Genomic DNA, 15,846 nt, shown 5'->3' with positions numbered 1-15,846 from the left:
TGCTATATGAAGTTCAAAGCTGGTTGTATAACATGTCGGTTATATGAAGTAAAAAGCTGATTAATAATAATCAGTCTGCTGGTTCTGTCTACGCCCTGGCTGGAGAGTCATGGATGGACATGTGTTGATATATATATATATATACTGTATATCAAATAAGTTACTTACCGGACAATCACCGTACTCCTATTCTAATCTGGTTACACAGTTCCTCATGGGATTAATGTATACACAGAGAGAGGGGGCATAGGAGTATTTTTATGAATACTTATTACAGGAGTATAAATTACAGAATTTGTTGCACCAGGATGCTTTGGCACAGATTAAATACACAATGATGGACAGGGGGAGCACTGAATATTCTGAGCAGATTTTAATAATAACCTGTATTTATAATGTATGTCATTTAGATTAATATTATTAAGATTTTTGGAATGAATGCTGGATTAGCGAGTAATACAACTCACCTGAGTTGATGACTGAACTTCAACAGTTGAAAAAAATAAAACAACAGAAGCATGTATAAACAGTAATAATCTTTTATGTGATACTGACCAAGGTTTAAACCTTTTAAAGGTTATTTACATTATACACTTAACATACAAATCCTTGGTGACTGCCCTACTCACAGGTGGCATGTCTTTTGTGCTTAACTGTGTAAAGGATTTAAGACTTTTGGAGTGTTCACAGCAGCAGAAATCAAGGCCAGTATCAACACTGAATGTTAGGCACTCTCATGTTACTTGGGGTAAAACATAACGAGGAGTCTGTATTTCATAAATATGTGCAGGCACTTAATATTGGGCTGCCGTTAAAGTGCTTCAGCTTTAACACTTTGGGAGTCAGTGATCCCATAAAAGGCAATGAGACACAGCTCTGCGTCCACAGAAAAACATTTTTTTTTTTGCAGAGATAAGACTGAATGTACTGTTCATCACCTCTTCAGTATCTTTCACATCATCGCTGATTTTTACCTATAGCAAAAATTTGCGATGGTAGGTACAGTAGTTACCTGCTTATACACTTTGGGGTATATTCAATTACTGCCGAAACTGCCGTCTTGTCGGAAAGACGTCAGTTTTCAACTTTTTCAGGTCGGAAGGGGTTCGGACCTATTCAATCCCCTTCTCATTTTTCAGAGAAGTCGGGAAATTTGACTTGTTGGAAAGCACGTAAATCGGCAGAATAGCTGCCGATCCACATGCTTCAGTCGGAAACGGGGCCAAATCAGACAGGTTTTGGCCTAGTTTCCGACAATCTCAATCATACTTTAAAAAATGTCGGATTGAGACGATGAGATGGGGCAGAAGGGCACGTAGGCAGTTATGTCGGCGGAGGACCGCGGGTACGGCGCAGTTACCGTGCTGGCGCGGTCTGGATTTCTCCCACTACTGTGTCTGACACTAGTCAGACAGTGCAGCTGCAGTCATCGTGGCCGTGGCGGGCAGAAGCATGGTACGGGAGACGCACGGGGAGGGCTGACTGCTGCACGGACTGGACACCGGGAACGGCCAAATCTGACAGTCTGATTTGGTCGCTCATTGAACAGGGCTTATCCAACAGTAATTGAATATACCCCTTTAACTACATACCCCTTGTCTGATACCTATGCATTCCTATAACAATACAAAAAAAAAAATTAAGCAAAATTCTTAATTGATTGATATTTACTTAAAAATGCAATCAGAAAATATCCACATTGATAGCAGATAATGCAAATAAATACTTTCACCCTCACCAAATATGGCAAGGGCAAAAATACCTTAATTTAAAAAAAATATTGTACAAAAATACAGATTGAAAATACCAGCGATTTATAGCAATGTCCCCAAGCTATCCAAAAGTCATTAGCTAATTAAAGCACCATAGCTACGGAGTTATCCTACTGGAGCAGTGTAAGACGGAGTAGAGGCTAGCGACTGACGTGGAACTACAGGTGCCAACATGCCCTGCCAACCCCTGCAGCTTCACATATTGCTCAAGCCTGACAAGAGTCAGATAAGCCTGCCCTTTGCATCAAGTGCTCTTGCCACACTGTGCTATGAGGGCATGCAAATAGTGGATTTGCAATCGGAAAATCAGCATCCAGTCTGAACACAAATGATGAATCAAGTGAACATAAGGGTTCTACCCACTCGCCAGCCCCCACCCCCCAAAAAAACAGAACTATTAAAGCTTATTCCATTCCCTTTTCTTCACTGTCGCAACTTCCACCTTCCGCACATACAACAATCAGCTGACTTTGTTTTAAGAGAGATATAACAATGAAAAAAACCTTCCAAAAGCTGTTCAGATGATAGTGTTCTGATTTCTCCTCGTGGGATTTGAACCATTATTTTACATCTTCAAGAAATACATTTAACAACGCCTTCTGCAGAAAGGGATCCTTTTTCTTACAGCGTACAGGAGATCGGACATAAGGGAAGCTGTGTTACAGCCTTGCACTTGTTTTGCATTTGGTCCAAAGAAACCTGAGGCTGTTTCCAAAGAAGATGAGAAACATTGTATGTGAACTGTTCGTGTGTTGTCCACGGAAGGGTGTAGCGAATCCCTGACATCCAGGCTGGATCCAGTTACTAGATACACAGTTTCCCAGCCCCTGACGTGCACTTTGGAATATAACTTTTAGGTCTTGTGTAGAACACTGCCAGTCCTCACACATAAGTTAAGATTAATGTTTCTTATCCTTTTGCTAGACATCACCTCTTCTGCTCCCAAATTTCACCCATGTTTAGGTCCAGATCCTTAAGACCTTTTAGAGCTAGGACATTTCCAGTGTAAAAGGCAATATCTGCTGCCACCATTCTGCAAATAAACAGAAAGTCAGCTTTTAACTTGAACATAAGATCAGCAAAAAAACAACAAAAAAACATGGTCAGATGTGCCACAAAATGGGGGGATGGGGAGGGGGGGAGGTTTAGGGAAGGTGTTGTGTAATACGCACACTAAGGGGGAAATGTAATAGAGTTTAGAGTGCAGCAGGTGACCCGACCTCAGTCTGCAAGGCTATACACTGCTATTTGTCATGTTTTTACGATTGGCGAGTACAATGAAGCACAATAAAATAATTATTTTATTTACATTTTCTATTGTTTGGTGAATTATCATCAGTACTCTTTGAACAGCAGGGATGCCTGGCTGCAGATACACCTTCTCCTATGTTTTAATGTGGGAGTTAAGAGGCACGTAGGGGAGTAACATGCAGAGAGGTGTATATACACAAATTATACAGCTATAACGGTCTGATTGCAATTGAAACCCATGGCTTCAAAGCTGTGAGGTAGCAATACTGACCACTTTGTTATAGTGCCAATAGGTTTCTCCTAATTATCCTTTCATTGATAAAGTGCTGACCTAGCACTGTAAAGAGAATTCAATCACATTATTCCCTTCACCCGTGTGCTAAGACTATGATCTGCCTCCCACAGGCACTCATACTAATAAACCTACTAGTATGTCTCAGCAGCTGGAGTACTAGAATTAAACCCACACAAACACGAGATGGGAAAACTCCTGGTACCGTATGGACCCACTGCTGCACAGGAGTACTGCTAACCACTGCACCCGCACCGTGGTCCTTTTGTTGCGTGTACCTTGCAGTAAAGTATATTGCTCAGGCATACTCTATTGTACATAGATCAGGAAAAGTAACATTTCAGGGAAGGGAAATCATTTGATATATGAGCAATTCCTCATTTTTCCTGAATGAGATGCTGAGTATGTGGAATAAGCCCCTACAGGTGCTCTACATTAACTCACCCATGCTGTGGTCCTCCATCATTTGTGACATTTAAGTGACACAGCTGACTCTTCAAGTGTAACCTGCAGCTGGTATTTATGCGGAGGAACAAAGCCTGCACAAAGGATAAAAGCATAAAGTCATTACTTTATAAATGAATAAGCACTGTCTATAAGGTAAATCTATGCCATGACTTTGAATGCAGTATGTCAGAAGTTCTGACAGTTCTGAGAGACATCTCTTCTGGAGCACTGGCTTCTGGCCGTGCAATTTACATGCCAGCTTTCTCAGTCAGTGGGCAACCAGTGCATACCACAGTATGGCATAAGGTGGAGATCAATGCAGCCAACATCTACCAATATTTCGGAGCTGCTTTCCTTATGTATAAAATTATCAGGCAAACAAAACCTAATATAATTCATCCATCCAGGCAGAAAAAGATTGGAACCATGTGTTTTGACAATAAGCCCCTAACACCAATATGCTTTCTATGGCTTGACATTAAGAGTTCACTAGTAAATTTGTATATTTGCCCATCTTAACCAAGAAGTTCTTGGTTAAACTGGGTGACTATACAAATTTAGTAGAACAAGGGCATTACATTTGTGGTACTGGTAGCCAGAAAAGCAGTTTGCTATAACTGAACCATTAGATTCTATAAAACAACGTTGTTCCAGACATACTATGTATTGTTCAGCTTCTGACACCACTTGAGATAGAAATAGCACTTAGAGCTTAAATAGCAGCTGTGGCTTGTTTTTGCACATCTGCCCTCTTCCACCCACCCAGTCTTAAGCATGATCTCTCCCTCTTGTCATTTTACTTACTGTGTCTTACAGATAAAGTGCTTTACCGTTTCTTTCTTTAAGTCTCTCTATGGGGGGGGAATGTAATAGGGTGTGAAATTCAGAAAGTGAGATTTTGGGAGAGTTTTTCTGTTTTTTTTAAAGCGGCAACCATTTACATGGGAAAATCAACTTGATTTTGTCAAGTAAATGATTGCCACTTTAAAAAAAAAATTAAGATTTTACACTTACCGGTAAATCTTTATCTCGTAGTCCGTAGAGGATGCTGGGACTCCGTAAGGACCATGGGGAATAGACGGACTCCGCAGGAGGCATGGGCACTTTAAGAAAGACTTTGGACTCTGGGTGTGCACTGGCTCCTCCCTCTATGCCCCTCCTCCAGACCCGTTAGAGAAACTGTGCCCAGAGGAGATGGACAGAACGAGGAAAGGATTTTTGGGAATCCCAGGGCAAGATTCATACCAGCCACACCGTATAACTTGTGATAACTACCCAGTTAATAGTATGAACAAAAAACATAGTCTCGGTCTAAACCGATGAAACTATAACATAACCCTTATGTAAGCAAAAACTATATACAAGTCTTGCAGAAGAAGTCCGCACTTGGGACGGGCGCCCAGCATCCTCTACGGACTACGAGAAAAAGATTTACCGGTAAGTGTAAAATCTTATTTTCTCTAACGTCCTAGAGGATGATGGGACTCCGTAAGGACCATGGGGATTATACCAAAGCTCCCAAACGGGCGGGAGAGTGTGGATGACTCTGCAGCACCAATTGAGCAAACAGGAGGTCCTCCTCAGCCAGGGTATCAAATTTATAGAACTTTGCAAAGGTGTTTGACCCCGACCAAGTAGCTGCTCGGCACAACTGTAATGCCGAGACCCCTCGGGCAGCCGCCCAAGACGAGCCCACCTTCCTAGTGGAATGGGCCTTAACCGATTTAGGCAATGGCAATCCTGCCGTAGAATGCGCCTGCTGAATCGTTTTACAGATCCAGCGAGCAATAGTCTGCTTTGAAGCAGGCGCACCAACTTTGTTGGCTGCATACAGAACAAACAGCGCTTCAGTTTTCCTAACCCTCGGTGTTCTGGCCACATAAATCTTCAAAGCCCTGACCACATCAAGGGACTCGGAATCCTCCAAGTCCCGTGTAGCCACAGGCACTACAATAGGTTGATTCATATGAAAAGAAGAGACCACTTTAGGCAGAAATTGAGGACGAGTCCTCAATTCTGCCCTATCCACGTGGAAAACCAGATAGGGGCTTTTATGTGACAAAGCCGCTAATTCCGAAACACGCCTCGCAGAAGCCAAGGCCAACAACATGACCACTTTCCAAGTGAGATATTTCAACTCCACTGTTGTGAGTGGTTCAAACCAAGGTGACTTGAGGAAACTTAATACCACATTAAGATCCCACGGCGCCACCGGAGGTACAAAAGGAGGCTGAATATGCAGCACCCCCTTCACGAATGTCTGTACTTCAGGAAGAGAAGCCAATTCCTTTTGAAAGAAAATGGATAAGGCCGAAATTTGGACCTTTATGGACCCTAATTTTAGGCCCAAAGTCCCTCCTGTTTGCAGGAAGTGAAGCAGACGACCCAAATGGAACTCCTCCGTAGGAGCAGTCCTGGCCTCACACCAAGAAACATATTTTCGCCATATACGGTGATAATGTTTCAATGTCACGTCCTTCCTAGCCTTGATCAGGGTAGGAATGACCTCCGCCGGAATACCTTTTTTTGCTAGGATCCGGCGTTCAACCGCCATGCCGTCAAACGCAGTCGCGGTAAGTCTTGGAACAGACAGGGCCCCTGCTGAAGCAGGTCCTGTCTTAGAGGAAGAGGCCACGGATCTTCTGTGAGCAACTCTTGCAGATCCGGATACCAAGTCCTTCGTGGCCAATCTGGAACAATGAGGATTGTTCTTACGCTTCTTAGTCTTATTATTCTCAACACCTTGGGTATGAGAGGTAGAGGAGGGAACACATAGACCGATCTGAACACCCAAGGTGTCATTAGAGCGTCCACCGCTACCGCCTGAGGGTCCCTTGACCTGGCGCAATACCGCTTTAGCTTTTTGTTGAGACGGGACGCCATCATGTCTATCTGAGGCAGTCCCCACCGACCCACGATCTGTGCGAAGACTTCTTGATGAAGTCCCCACTCTCCCTGATGCAGGTCGTGCCTGCTGAGGAAGTCCGCTTCCTAGTTGTCCACCCCCGGGATGAATACAGCTGATAGGGCGCTTACATGGCCTTCCGCCCAGCGAAGAATCCTGGTGGCTTCTGCCATGGCCGCTCTGCTCCTTGTGCCGCCTTGGCGGTTTACATGAGCCACTGCTGTGACACTGTCTGACTGAATCAGAACCGGTTAGTCCTGAAGCAATGCCTCCGCCTGGCGTAGGGCGTTGTATATGGCCCTCAACTCCAGGACGTTGATGTGGAGACAAGTCTCTAGATTCGACCAGAGACCTTGGAAATTTCTTCCCAGTGTGACTGCTCCCCAACCTCGGAGGCTTGCGTCCGTGGTCACCAGGATCCAGTCCTGGATTCCGAACCTGCGGCCTTCTAGGAGGTGAGCACTGTGCAGCCACCACAGGAGAGATACCCTGGCTCTGGGAGACAGGGTGATCCTCTGATGCATTTGTAAATTGGACCCGGACCATTTGTCCAGTAGATCCCATTGAAAGGTCCTCGCATGGAACCTTCCGAAGGGGATGGCCTCGTACGATGCCACCATCTTCCCCAGGACACACGTGCAGTGATGCACTGAAACCTTTTTTAGCTTTAATAGGTTCCTGACCAGGGCTATGAGCTCCTGAGCCTTTTCCATCGGAAGAAAAACCTTTTTCTGGTCTGTGTCTAGAATCAGACCCAGAAAGGTCAGGCGCGTTGCAGGGACTAGCTGGGACTTCGGTATATTGAGAATCCAGCCGTGCCCGTGCAACATCCTCACCGACAGCGACACGCTGTCCAGCAACTTCTCCCGAGATCTCGCCTTTATGAGGAGATCGTCCAAGTCTGGGATAATTGTGACACCCTGCTTGCGCAGGAGCAACATCATTTCCGCCATAACCTTGGTGAAAATTCTCGGGGCTGTGGAAAGCCCAAACGGCAACGCCTGAAATTGGTAATGACAGTCCTGTACTGCAAATCTCAGGAAAGCCTGGTGAGGAGGGAAAATCGGAACATGAAGGTAAGCATCCTTTATGTCCAGGGACACCATCCAATCCCCCCCCCTCCAGGCTGGCGATGACCGCTCTGAGCGATTCCATCTTGAACTTGAACTTTTTCAAGTACAAGTTCAGGGATTTTAGATTCAAAATGGGCCTGACCGAACCATCCGGTTTCGGGACCACAAACAGGGTTGAGTAATACCCCTTTCCTTGCTGGAGAAGAGGAACTTTGACTATCACCTGTTGGAGATACAATTTTTGAATTGCAGTCAACACTAACTCCCTCTCTGACGGGGAAGCTGGCAGAGCCGATTTGAAAAAGCGGCGAGGAGGCACGTCTTCGAATTCCAGCCTGTATCCCTGAGAAACAATCTCTATAGCCCAGGGATCCACCTGTAAGTGAACCCAGACCTGGCTGAAAAATTGAAGACGTGCCCCCACTTGAGCTGACTCCCCCCGGGAAGCCCCAGCGTCATGCGGTGGACTTTGCAGATGTAGGGGAGGACTTCTGCTCCTGGGAACTAGCTGCATGCAGCTTTTTTCCCTTGCCTTTTCCTCTGGCAAGGAAGGACGATCCCGTACCTTCTTGCTTTTATTGGAACGAAAGGACTGCATTTGATAATGAGGTGCCTTTTTAGTATGCTGCGGGGGGACATAAGGTAAGAAATTCGATTTACCGGCCGTAGCAGTAGAGACAAGGTACGAGAGGCCTTCTCCAAACAACTCCTCCCCCTTGTAAGGCAACGACTCCATATGCCGCTTTGAGTCGGTATCCCCCGTCCACTGTCGGGTCCACAGGAGTCGCCTAGCAGAAATAGACATAGCATTTATTCTGGAGCTTAGTAAACAAATGTCTCTTTGAGCATCCCTCATATATAAAGCAGCATCTTTGATATGCTCTAGGGTCATTAGAATGGTATCCTTATCTAGGGTGTCAAGTTCCATAGATAAGGAATCTGTCCATGCTGCGACAGCACTACACACCCAGGCCGATGCCATAGCCGGTCTAACGATAGTACCGGAATGTGTGTAAATGTGCTTCATGGTAACCTCCTGCTTACGATCAGCAGGATCCTTGAGGGAAGCTGTATCCTGAGAAGGCAGTGCCACCTTCTTGGATAAGCGTGTCAGCACCTTGTCTACCTTCGGCGAAGATTCCCATCGTATCCTATCCTTTTGTGGAAAGGGATACGCCATAAGAATCCTTTTGGGAACTTGTAGTCTCCTATCTGGAGATTCCCAAGCCTTTTCGCACAAGTCGCTTAGTTCAAATGAGGACAGAAAAGTGACCTCAGGCTTTTTCCCTTTATACATGTGTACCCTCGTGTCAGGGACAGGGGGTTCCTCAGTGATATGCAAAACCTCTTTAATGGCAATAATCATGTAACGAATACCTTTCGCCACCTTTGGCTGTAATTTTGCATCCTCATAGTCGACATGAGTCAGTATCTGTGTCGGTATCTGTGTCAGTGATCTGGGACCCGAAGGTCCTGGTGCCACAGGGACAGGCATGGTCTGACGACCTGACTGATCCCTAGCTTCAGCCTTGTCTAATCGTTTATGCAGTAAATTTACATTTGCATTCAAGACATTCCACATATCCACCCAGTCCGGTGTCGGCGTTGCCGACGGCGACCTGCCCATCATGCACTCCCCCTCCTCCTTAGGTGAGCCTCCCTCGTCAAATATGTCGACACACACGTACCGACACACTTCACAAACACAGGGAATCTCTTTTCTGAAGACAGGTTCCCCCTGAGGCCCCTTGGAGAGACAGAGAGAGTATGCCAGCACACACCCCAGCGCTATATAACCCTGGAGAAAAACACAGATTGTTTACCCAGTAGCGCTGCTTAAAGTACAAACGCCAATAATGTGCCCCCCCTCTACTTTAAAACCCCCTTTCACCGTGTGTCAAGCAGGGGAGAGTCCGGGGAGCTTCCTCTCAGCGGTGCTGTGGAGAGAAAATGGAGCTGGTGAGTGCTGAGGGAGAAGCCCCGCCCCCTCGGCGGCGGGCTTCTGTCCCGCTCAAACTTACTAAAAAATGGCGGGGGCTCTTTTATATACATGTACAGTGCTCACCTGTACATGTATATAGACTTTTGCCATAGGAGAGGTGTTTTATTGCTGCCCAGGGCGCCCCCCCTGCGCCCTGCACCCTTACAGTGACCGGAGTGTGTGAGGTGTATGGGAGCAATGACGCACAGCTGCGGTGCTGTGCGTTACCTCAGTGAAGCACCGAAGGCTTCTGCCGCCTGAGACGTCTTCTGTCTTCGTTTCTTCTGGCTCTGTGAGGAGAACGGCGGCACGGCTCTGGGGTGAACGCCCAGGACGAACCTGTGTTCACTCCCTCTGGAGCTAATGGTGTCTAGTAGCCGAGGAAGCAGAGCCTATCATTTAAGTAGGTCTGCTCCTCTCTCCTCAGTCCCTCGATGCAGGGAGCCTGTTGCCAGCAGTGCTCCCTGAAAAAGAGAAAAAATCTTAACAAAAATGCTTTCAAAGCAGGAAACTCAGGAGAGCTCCCTGCAGTGCACCCATTCTCCTCTGGGCACAGTCTAAAACTGGGGTCTGGAGGAGGGGCATAGAGGGAGGAGCCAGTGCACACCCAGAGTCCAAAGTCTTTCTTAAAGTGCCCATGCCTCCTGCGGAGCCAGTCTATTCCACATGGTCCTTACGGAGTCCCAGCATCCTTTAGGACGTTAGAGAAAGGAGAATTCTCCCAAAATCTCTCACTTTCCGATTCTCACACCCTATTTCATTCCTCCCTTCGTCTTCTTCATAGTGCATCGCCTTACACTTATCCTTCACAGATTTTCTCTTTTTCTGATATATATATATTTTTTTTAAGTTAAGATTTTTGATAGCTTCACTAAGTACACATTTTTGTGAGTGAAGTTGATTGACGGTGTCATGCACAGAGCAGAAACAGCCAGTGGCTGACACTATTCGATAAGATTAGAGGAGAAAGGGTATTCGGTGACTTTGTGTTTAAAGCTACTGTGAGGCCTGACTGCTGTTTGACATTGGTATCAGTGGAAGCTGTGCATGGTGGGCACATGAGCCTCCATCTCACTCCACTGTGTATGTCGGAGAAAGTAAGTAAAGAGATATAAACTACCAACCAATCAGCTCCTAACTGTCAATTCTCAAACACAGCCTGTAACAAGCTTTGATAACTCTCCCCCTTTATAATAGATATTATGTCGGGATGACCTCACTTCTCCTGGCAGTCACAGATTACTTGTACGTAGATGAGGTTACTTTTCCTTGAGTAACCTGAGTTGGCTTCCGTCACCAATCCTACAGTCTAGGGATGCCTTTTCAACGTCACTAACCATCTGTTACTGTCTTCTTCCATTGTGTTGTGGACGGCTAATCCAATGCCACCATCAGGCTCCTACACTGGCACCTGGAACCAAGCATCTTACCACCGGCACCTAGAACGGCTTACTTCTTGGTGTATGTGGTAACACTGCTGAAACACATTCTGGCTGCTGTGGGCTAATTCAAACTGCTACCTAGCTATGGCCCAGTATGTGCTTGGTAGCTGGCAGAGGGCTTAAGACTGGAGACACTGGATTCAGCCGCAAGACCACCAGAAAACAGAACAGCGATTTGTGCAATTCTGGTAGTCACAAGATACAAGTAGGTATTTTTTTTTTAAAGCAGGGAGATGTTTATTGCTCAATTGATAGGTCTTTACAAAGACTTAATAACAGAGAAAACAGATGACACAGAAGTACACACCTCCCAAGATGGTCAGAGGATATACAGTGCATCCAGAAAGTATTCACAGAGCTTCACTTTTTCCACATTTTGTTATGTTACAGCTTTATACCAAAACGGAATAAATTAATTTTTCCCCCCTCAAAACTCTACACACAATACCCCATAATGACAACGTGAACAAAATTTTGGGGACATTTTTGGAAATTTATTAAAAAATAAAAAACTAATAAATCACATGTACATAAGTATTCACAGCCTTTTCTCAATACTTTGTAGATGCACCTTTGGTGTCAATTACAGCCTCGTCTTTTTGAATATGATGCCACAAGCTTGGCACACCTATCTTTGGGCAGTTTCGCCCATTCTTCTTTGCAGCACCTTTCAAGCTCCATCAGGTTGGATGGGAAGCGTCGGTGCACAGCCATTTTCAGATCTCTCCAGAAATGTTCAATCAGATTCAAGTTTGGCCTCTGGCTGGGCCACTCAAGGACATTCACAGAGTTGTTCTGAAGCCACTCCTTTGATATCTTGGCTGTGTGCTTAGGGTTGTTGTCCTGCTGAAAGATGAACCGTTGCCCCAGTCTGAGGTCAAGAGCGCTCTGTAGCAGGTTTTTATCCAGGATGTCTCTGTACACTGCTGCATTCATCTTTCCCTCTATCCTGACTAGTCTCCCAGTTCCTGACGCTGAAAAACATTACCACAGCATGATGCTGCTGCCACCACCATGCTTCACTGTAGGGATGATATTGGCCTGGTGATGAGCGGTGCCTGGTTTCCTCCATTCACGCCAAAGAGTTCAATCTTTGTCTCATCAGATCAGAGAATTTTGTTTCTTATGGTCTAAGAGTCCTTCAGGTGCATTTTGGTAAACTCCAGGCGGGATGCCATGTGCTTTTTACTAAGGAGTGGCTTACTTCTGGCCACTCTACCATACAGACCTGGTTGGTGGATTGCTGCAGAGATGGTTGTCCTTCTGGAAGTTTCTCCTCTCTCCACAGAGGAATGCTGTAGCTCTGAGAGTGAACATCGGGTGAACATCGGGTTCTTGGTCACCTCCCTGACTAGGGCCCTTCTCCCCCGATCACCCAGTTTAGACGTCCGGCCACCTCTAGGAAGAGTCCTGGTGGTTCCGAACTTCTTCCATTTACGGATGATGGAGGCCACTGTGCTTATTGGGACCTTCAAAGAAGCAGATATTTTTTCGTACCCTTCCCCAGATTTGTGCCTCGAGACAATCCTATCTCAGAGGTCATTTCCTTTGACTTCAAGCTTGGTTTGTGCTCAGACATGCACTGTCAAGTGTGGGACCTTATATAGATAGGTGTGTGCATTTCCAAATCATGTCCAATCAACTGAATTTACCACAGGTGAACTCCAATTAAGCTGTAGGAACATCTCAAGGATGATCAGTGGAAATAGAATGCACCTGAGCTCAATTTTGAGCTTCATGGCAAAGGCTGTGAATACTTATGTACATGTGATTTCTTAAGTTTATTTTTAATAAATTTGCAAAAATCACTAAAAGAATTTTCACGCTGTCATTATGGGGTATTGTGTGTAGAATTTTGAGGAAAAAATGAATTTATTCCATTATGGAATAAGGCTGTAACATAACAAATTGTGGAAAAAGTGAACCGCTGTGAATACTTTCTGGATGCACTGTATATTTTAAAAGCTCAACTCATCCCTTTGTACAAAGAAAAAAGCACATATAGCACAACAGGGGTCCAACCCCAAACAACTTTAGGGTGCAAATCAGGAAACCCAGTCTCCCAAAATGAAATATAACTTAAATTGCCCAGGAACTTGTCAATTGTGTTCCTTTGCTGATATATGCACCACTTATAATGAATGTAGCAATGTGGTTTAAACAGTAATATAGAATTAACATTTGACAACCTCAAATATACAGCCGCAACTTTGTTTTCCCCAAATTACCTGCTGTCTGCTACTGTTTAAATATTACACAGACACACACAGGAGACCCCTGGGGTATATTTACTAAAGAGCAAGTTTTCAGAAGTGGAGATGTTGCCAACAGCAACCAATCAGATTCTACTGAAGATTTATCTAACACCTTCTAGAAGACAGTAGCTAGAATCTGACTGGGTGCCTTGGGCAACATCTCCACTTACGAAAACACCGCCTGGTGTACATTTCAAAGAAGGTGCTCTTACATTAACAGAAGTTTGCTAATCCCAGGTTACAGTCATTAACAAGACTTACTATGTAAGACTCATCCAAAACAAGAACAAGGCGACAGCCAAAAAAATAAGAATTTACTTACCGATAATTCTATTTCTCGTAGTCCGTAGTGGATGCTGGGGACTCCGTCAGGACCATGGGGAATAGCGGCTCCGCAGGAGACAGGGCACAAAAGTAAAAGCTTTAGGATCAGGTGGTGTGCACTGGCTCCTCCCCCTATGACCCTCCTCCAAGCCTCAGTTAGGATACTGTGCCCGGACGAGCGTACACAATAAGGAAGGATTTTGAATCCCGGGTAAGACTCATACCAGCCACACCAATCACACTGTACAACCTGTGATCTGAACCCAGTTAACAGCATGATAACAGCGGAGCCTCTGAAAAGATGGCTCACAACAATAATAACCCGATTTTTGTAACAATAACTATGTACAAGTATTGCAGACAATCCGCACTTGGGATGGGCGCCCAGCATCCACTACGGACTACGAGAAATAGAATTATCGGTAAGTAAATTCTTATTTTCTCTGACGTCCTAAGTGGATGCTGGGGACTCCGTCAGGACCATGGGGATTATACCAAAGCTCCCAAACGGGCGGGAGAGTGCGGATGACTCTGCAGCACCGAATGAGAGAACTCCAGGTCCTCCTCAGCCAGGGTATCAAATTTGTAGAATTTTTCAAACGTGTTTGCCCCTGACCAAGTAGCAGCTCGGCAAAGTTGTAAAGCCGAGACCCCTCGGGCAGCCGCCCAAGATGAGCCCACCTTCCTTGTGGAATGGGCATTTACATATTTTGGCTGTGGCAGGCCTGCCACAGAATGTGCAAGCTGAATTGTACTACACATCCAACTAGCAATCGTCTGCTTAGAAGCAAGAGCACCCAGTTTGTTGGGTGCATACAGGATAACAGCAAGTCAGTTTTCCTGACTCCAGCCGTCCTGGAAACCTATATTTTCAGGGCCCTGACAACATCTAGCAACTTGGAGTCCTCCAAGTCCCTAGTAGCCGCAGGTACCACAATAAGCTGGTTCAGGTGAAACGCTGACACCACCTTAGGGAGAAACTGGGGACGAGTCCGCAGCTCTGCCCTCTCCGAATGGACAATCAGATATGGGCTTTTGTGAGACAAAGCCGCCAATTCTGACACTCGCCTGGCCGAGGCCAGGGCCAACAGCATGGTCACTTTCCATGTGAGATATTTCAAATCCACAGATTTGAGCGGTTTAAACCAATGTGATTTGAGGAATCCCAGAACTACGTTGAGATCCCACAGTGCCACTGGAGGCACAAAAGGGGGTTGTATATGCAGTACTCCCTTGACAAACTTCTGGACTTCAGGAACTGAAGCCAATTCTTTCTGGAAGAAAATCGACAGGGCCGAAATTTGAACCTTAATGGACCCCAATTTGAGGCCCATAGACACTCCTGTTTGTAGGAAATGCAGGAATCGACCGAGTTGAAATTCCTCCGTGGGGGCCTTCCTGGCCTCACACCCACCATGCAACATATTTTCGCCAAATGCGGTGATAATGTTGTGCGGTCACCTCCTTCCTGGCTCTGACCAGGGTAGGGATGACCTCTTCCGGAATGCCTTTTTCCCTTAGGATCCGGCGTTCAACCGCCATGCCGTCAAACGCAGCCGCGGTAAGTCTTGGAACAGACATGATCCTTGCTGAAGCAAGTCCCTTCTTAGTATCTCTTGAAGTTCCGGGTACCAAGTCCTTCTTGGCCAATCCGGAGCCACGAGTATAGTTCTTACTCCTCTCCGTCTTATAATTCTCAGTACCTTGGGTATGAGAGGCAGAGGAGGGAACACATACACCGACTGGTACACCCACGGTGTTACCAGAGCGTCCCAGCTATTGCCTGAGGGTCTCTTGACCTGGCGCAATACCTGTCCAGTTTTTTGTTCAGACGGGACGCCATCATGTCCACCTTTGGTCTTTCCCAACGGTTCACAATCATGTGGAAGACTTCCAGATGAAGTCCCCACTCTCCCGGGTGGAGGTCGTTCCTGCTGAGGAAGTCTGCTTCCCAGTTGTCCACTCCCGGAATGAACACCGCTGACAGTGTTATCACATGATTTTTCGCCCAGCGAAGAATCCTTGCTGCCATTGCCCTCCTGCTTCTTGTGCCGCCCTGTCTGTTTACGTGGGCGGCTGCCGTGATGTTGTCCGACTGGATCAG

At 46.0% G+C, this 15,846-nt stretch overlaps 1 protein-coding gene across 3 annotated transcripts in view; it reads right to left on the bottom strand.

The window, feature by feature from the left end:
* Positions 1–523: 523 nt before the first annotated feature.
* The window catches only part of VPS54 (VPS54 subunit of GARP complex), a 243,712-nt gene continuing 228,389 nt past the window's right edge, over positions 524–15,846 (bottom strand). For all 3 annotated transcript variants that reach the window (XM_063918442.1, XM_063918445.1, XM_063918444.1), the window contains 2 exons: positions 3,760–3,854; positions 524–2,805 (listed from right to left, as the gene is read on the bottom strand). In XM_063918442.1, coding sequence (XP_063774512.1) covers positions 2,700–2,805; positions 3,760–3,854 — 201 coding nt within the window. In that variant the 3' untranslated portion in view covers positions 524–2,699. The remainder of the gene's footprint in view (positions 2,806–3,759; positions 3,855–15,846) is intronic.

Source organism: Pseudophryne corroboree, chromosome 4, assembly GCF_028390025.1.
Source record: "Pseudophryne corroboree isolate aPseCor3 chromosome 4, aPseCor3.hap2, whole genome shotgun sequence".
Lineage (NCBI taxonomy): Eukaryota > Metazoa > Chordata > Amphibia > Anura > Myobatrachidae > Pseudophryne > Pseudophryne corroboree.
The sequence above is the reverse complement of the archived record's forward strand: the minus strand, read 5'-3'. Positions and strand labels throughout refer to the sequence as shown.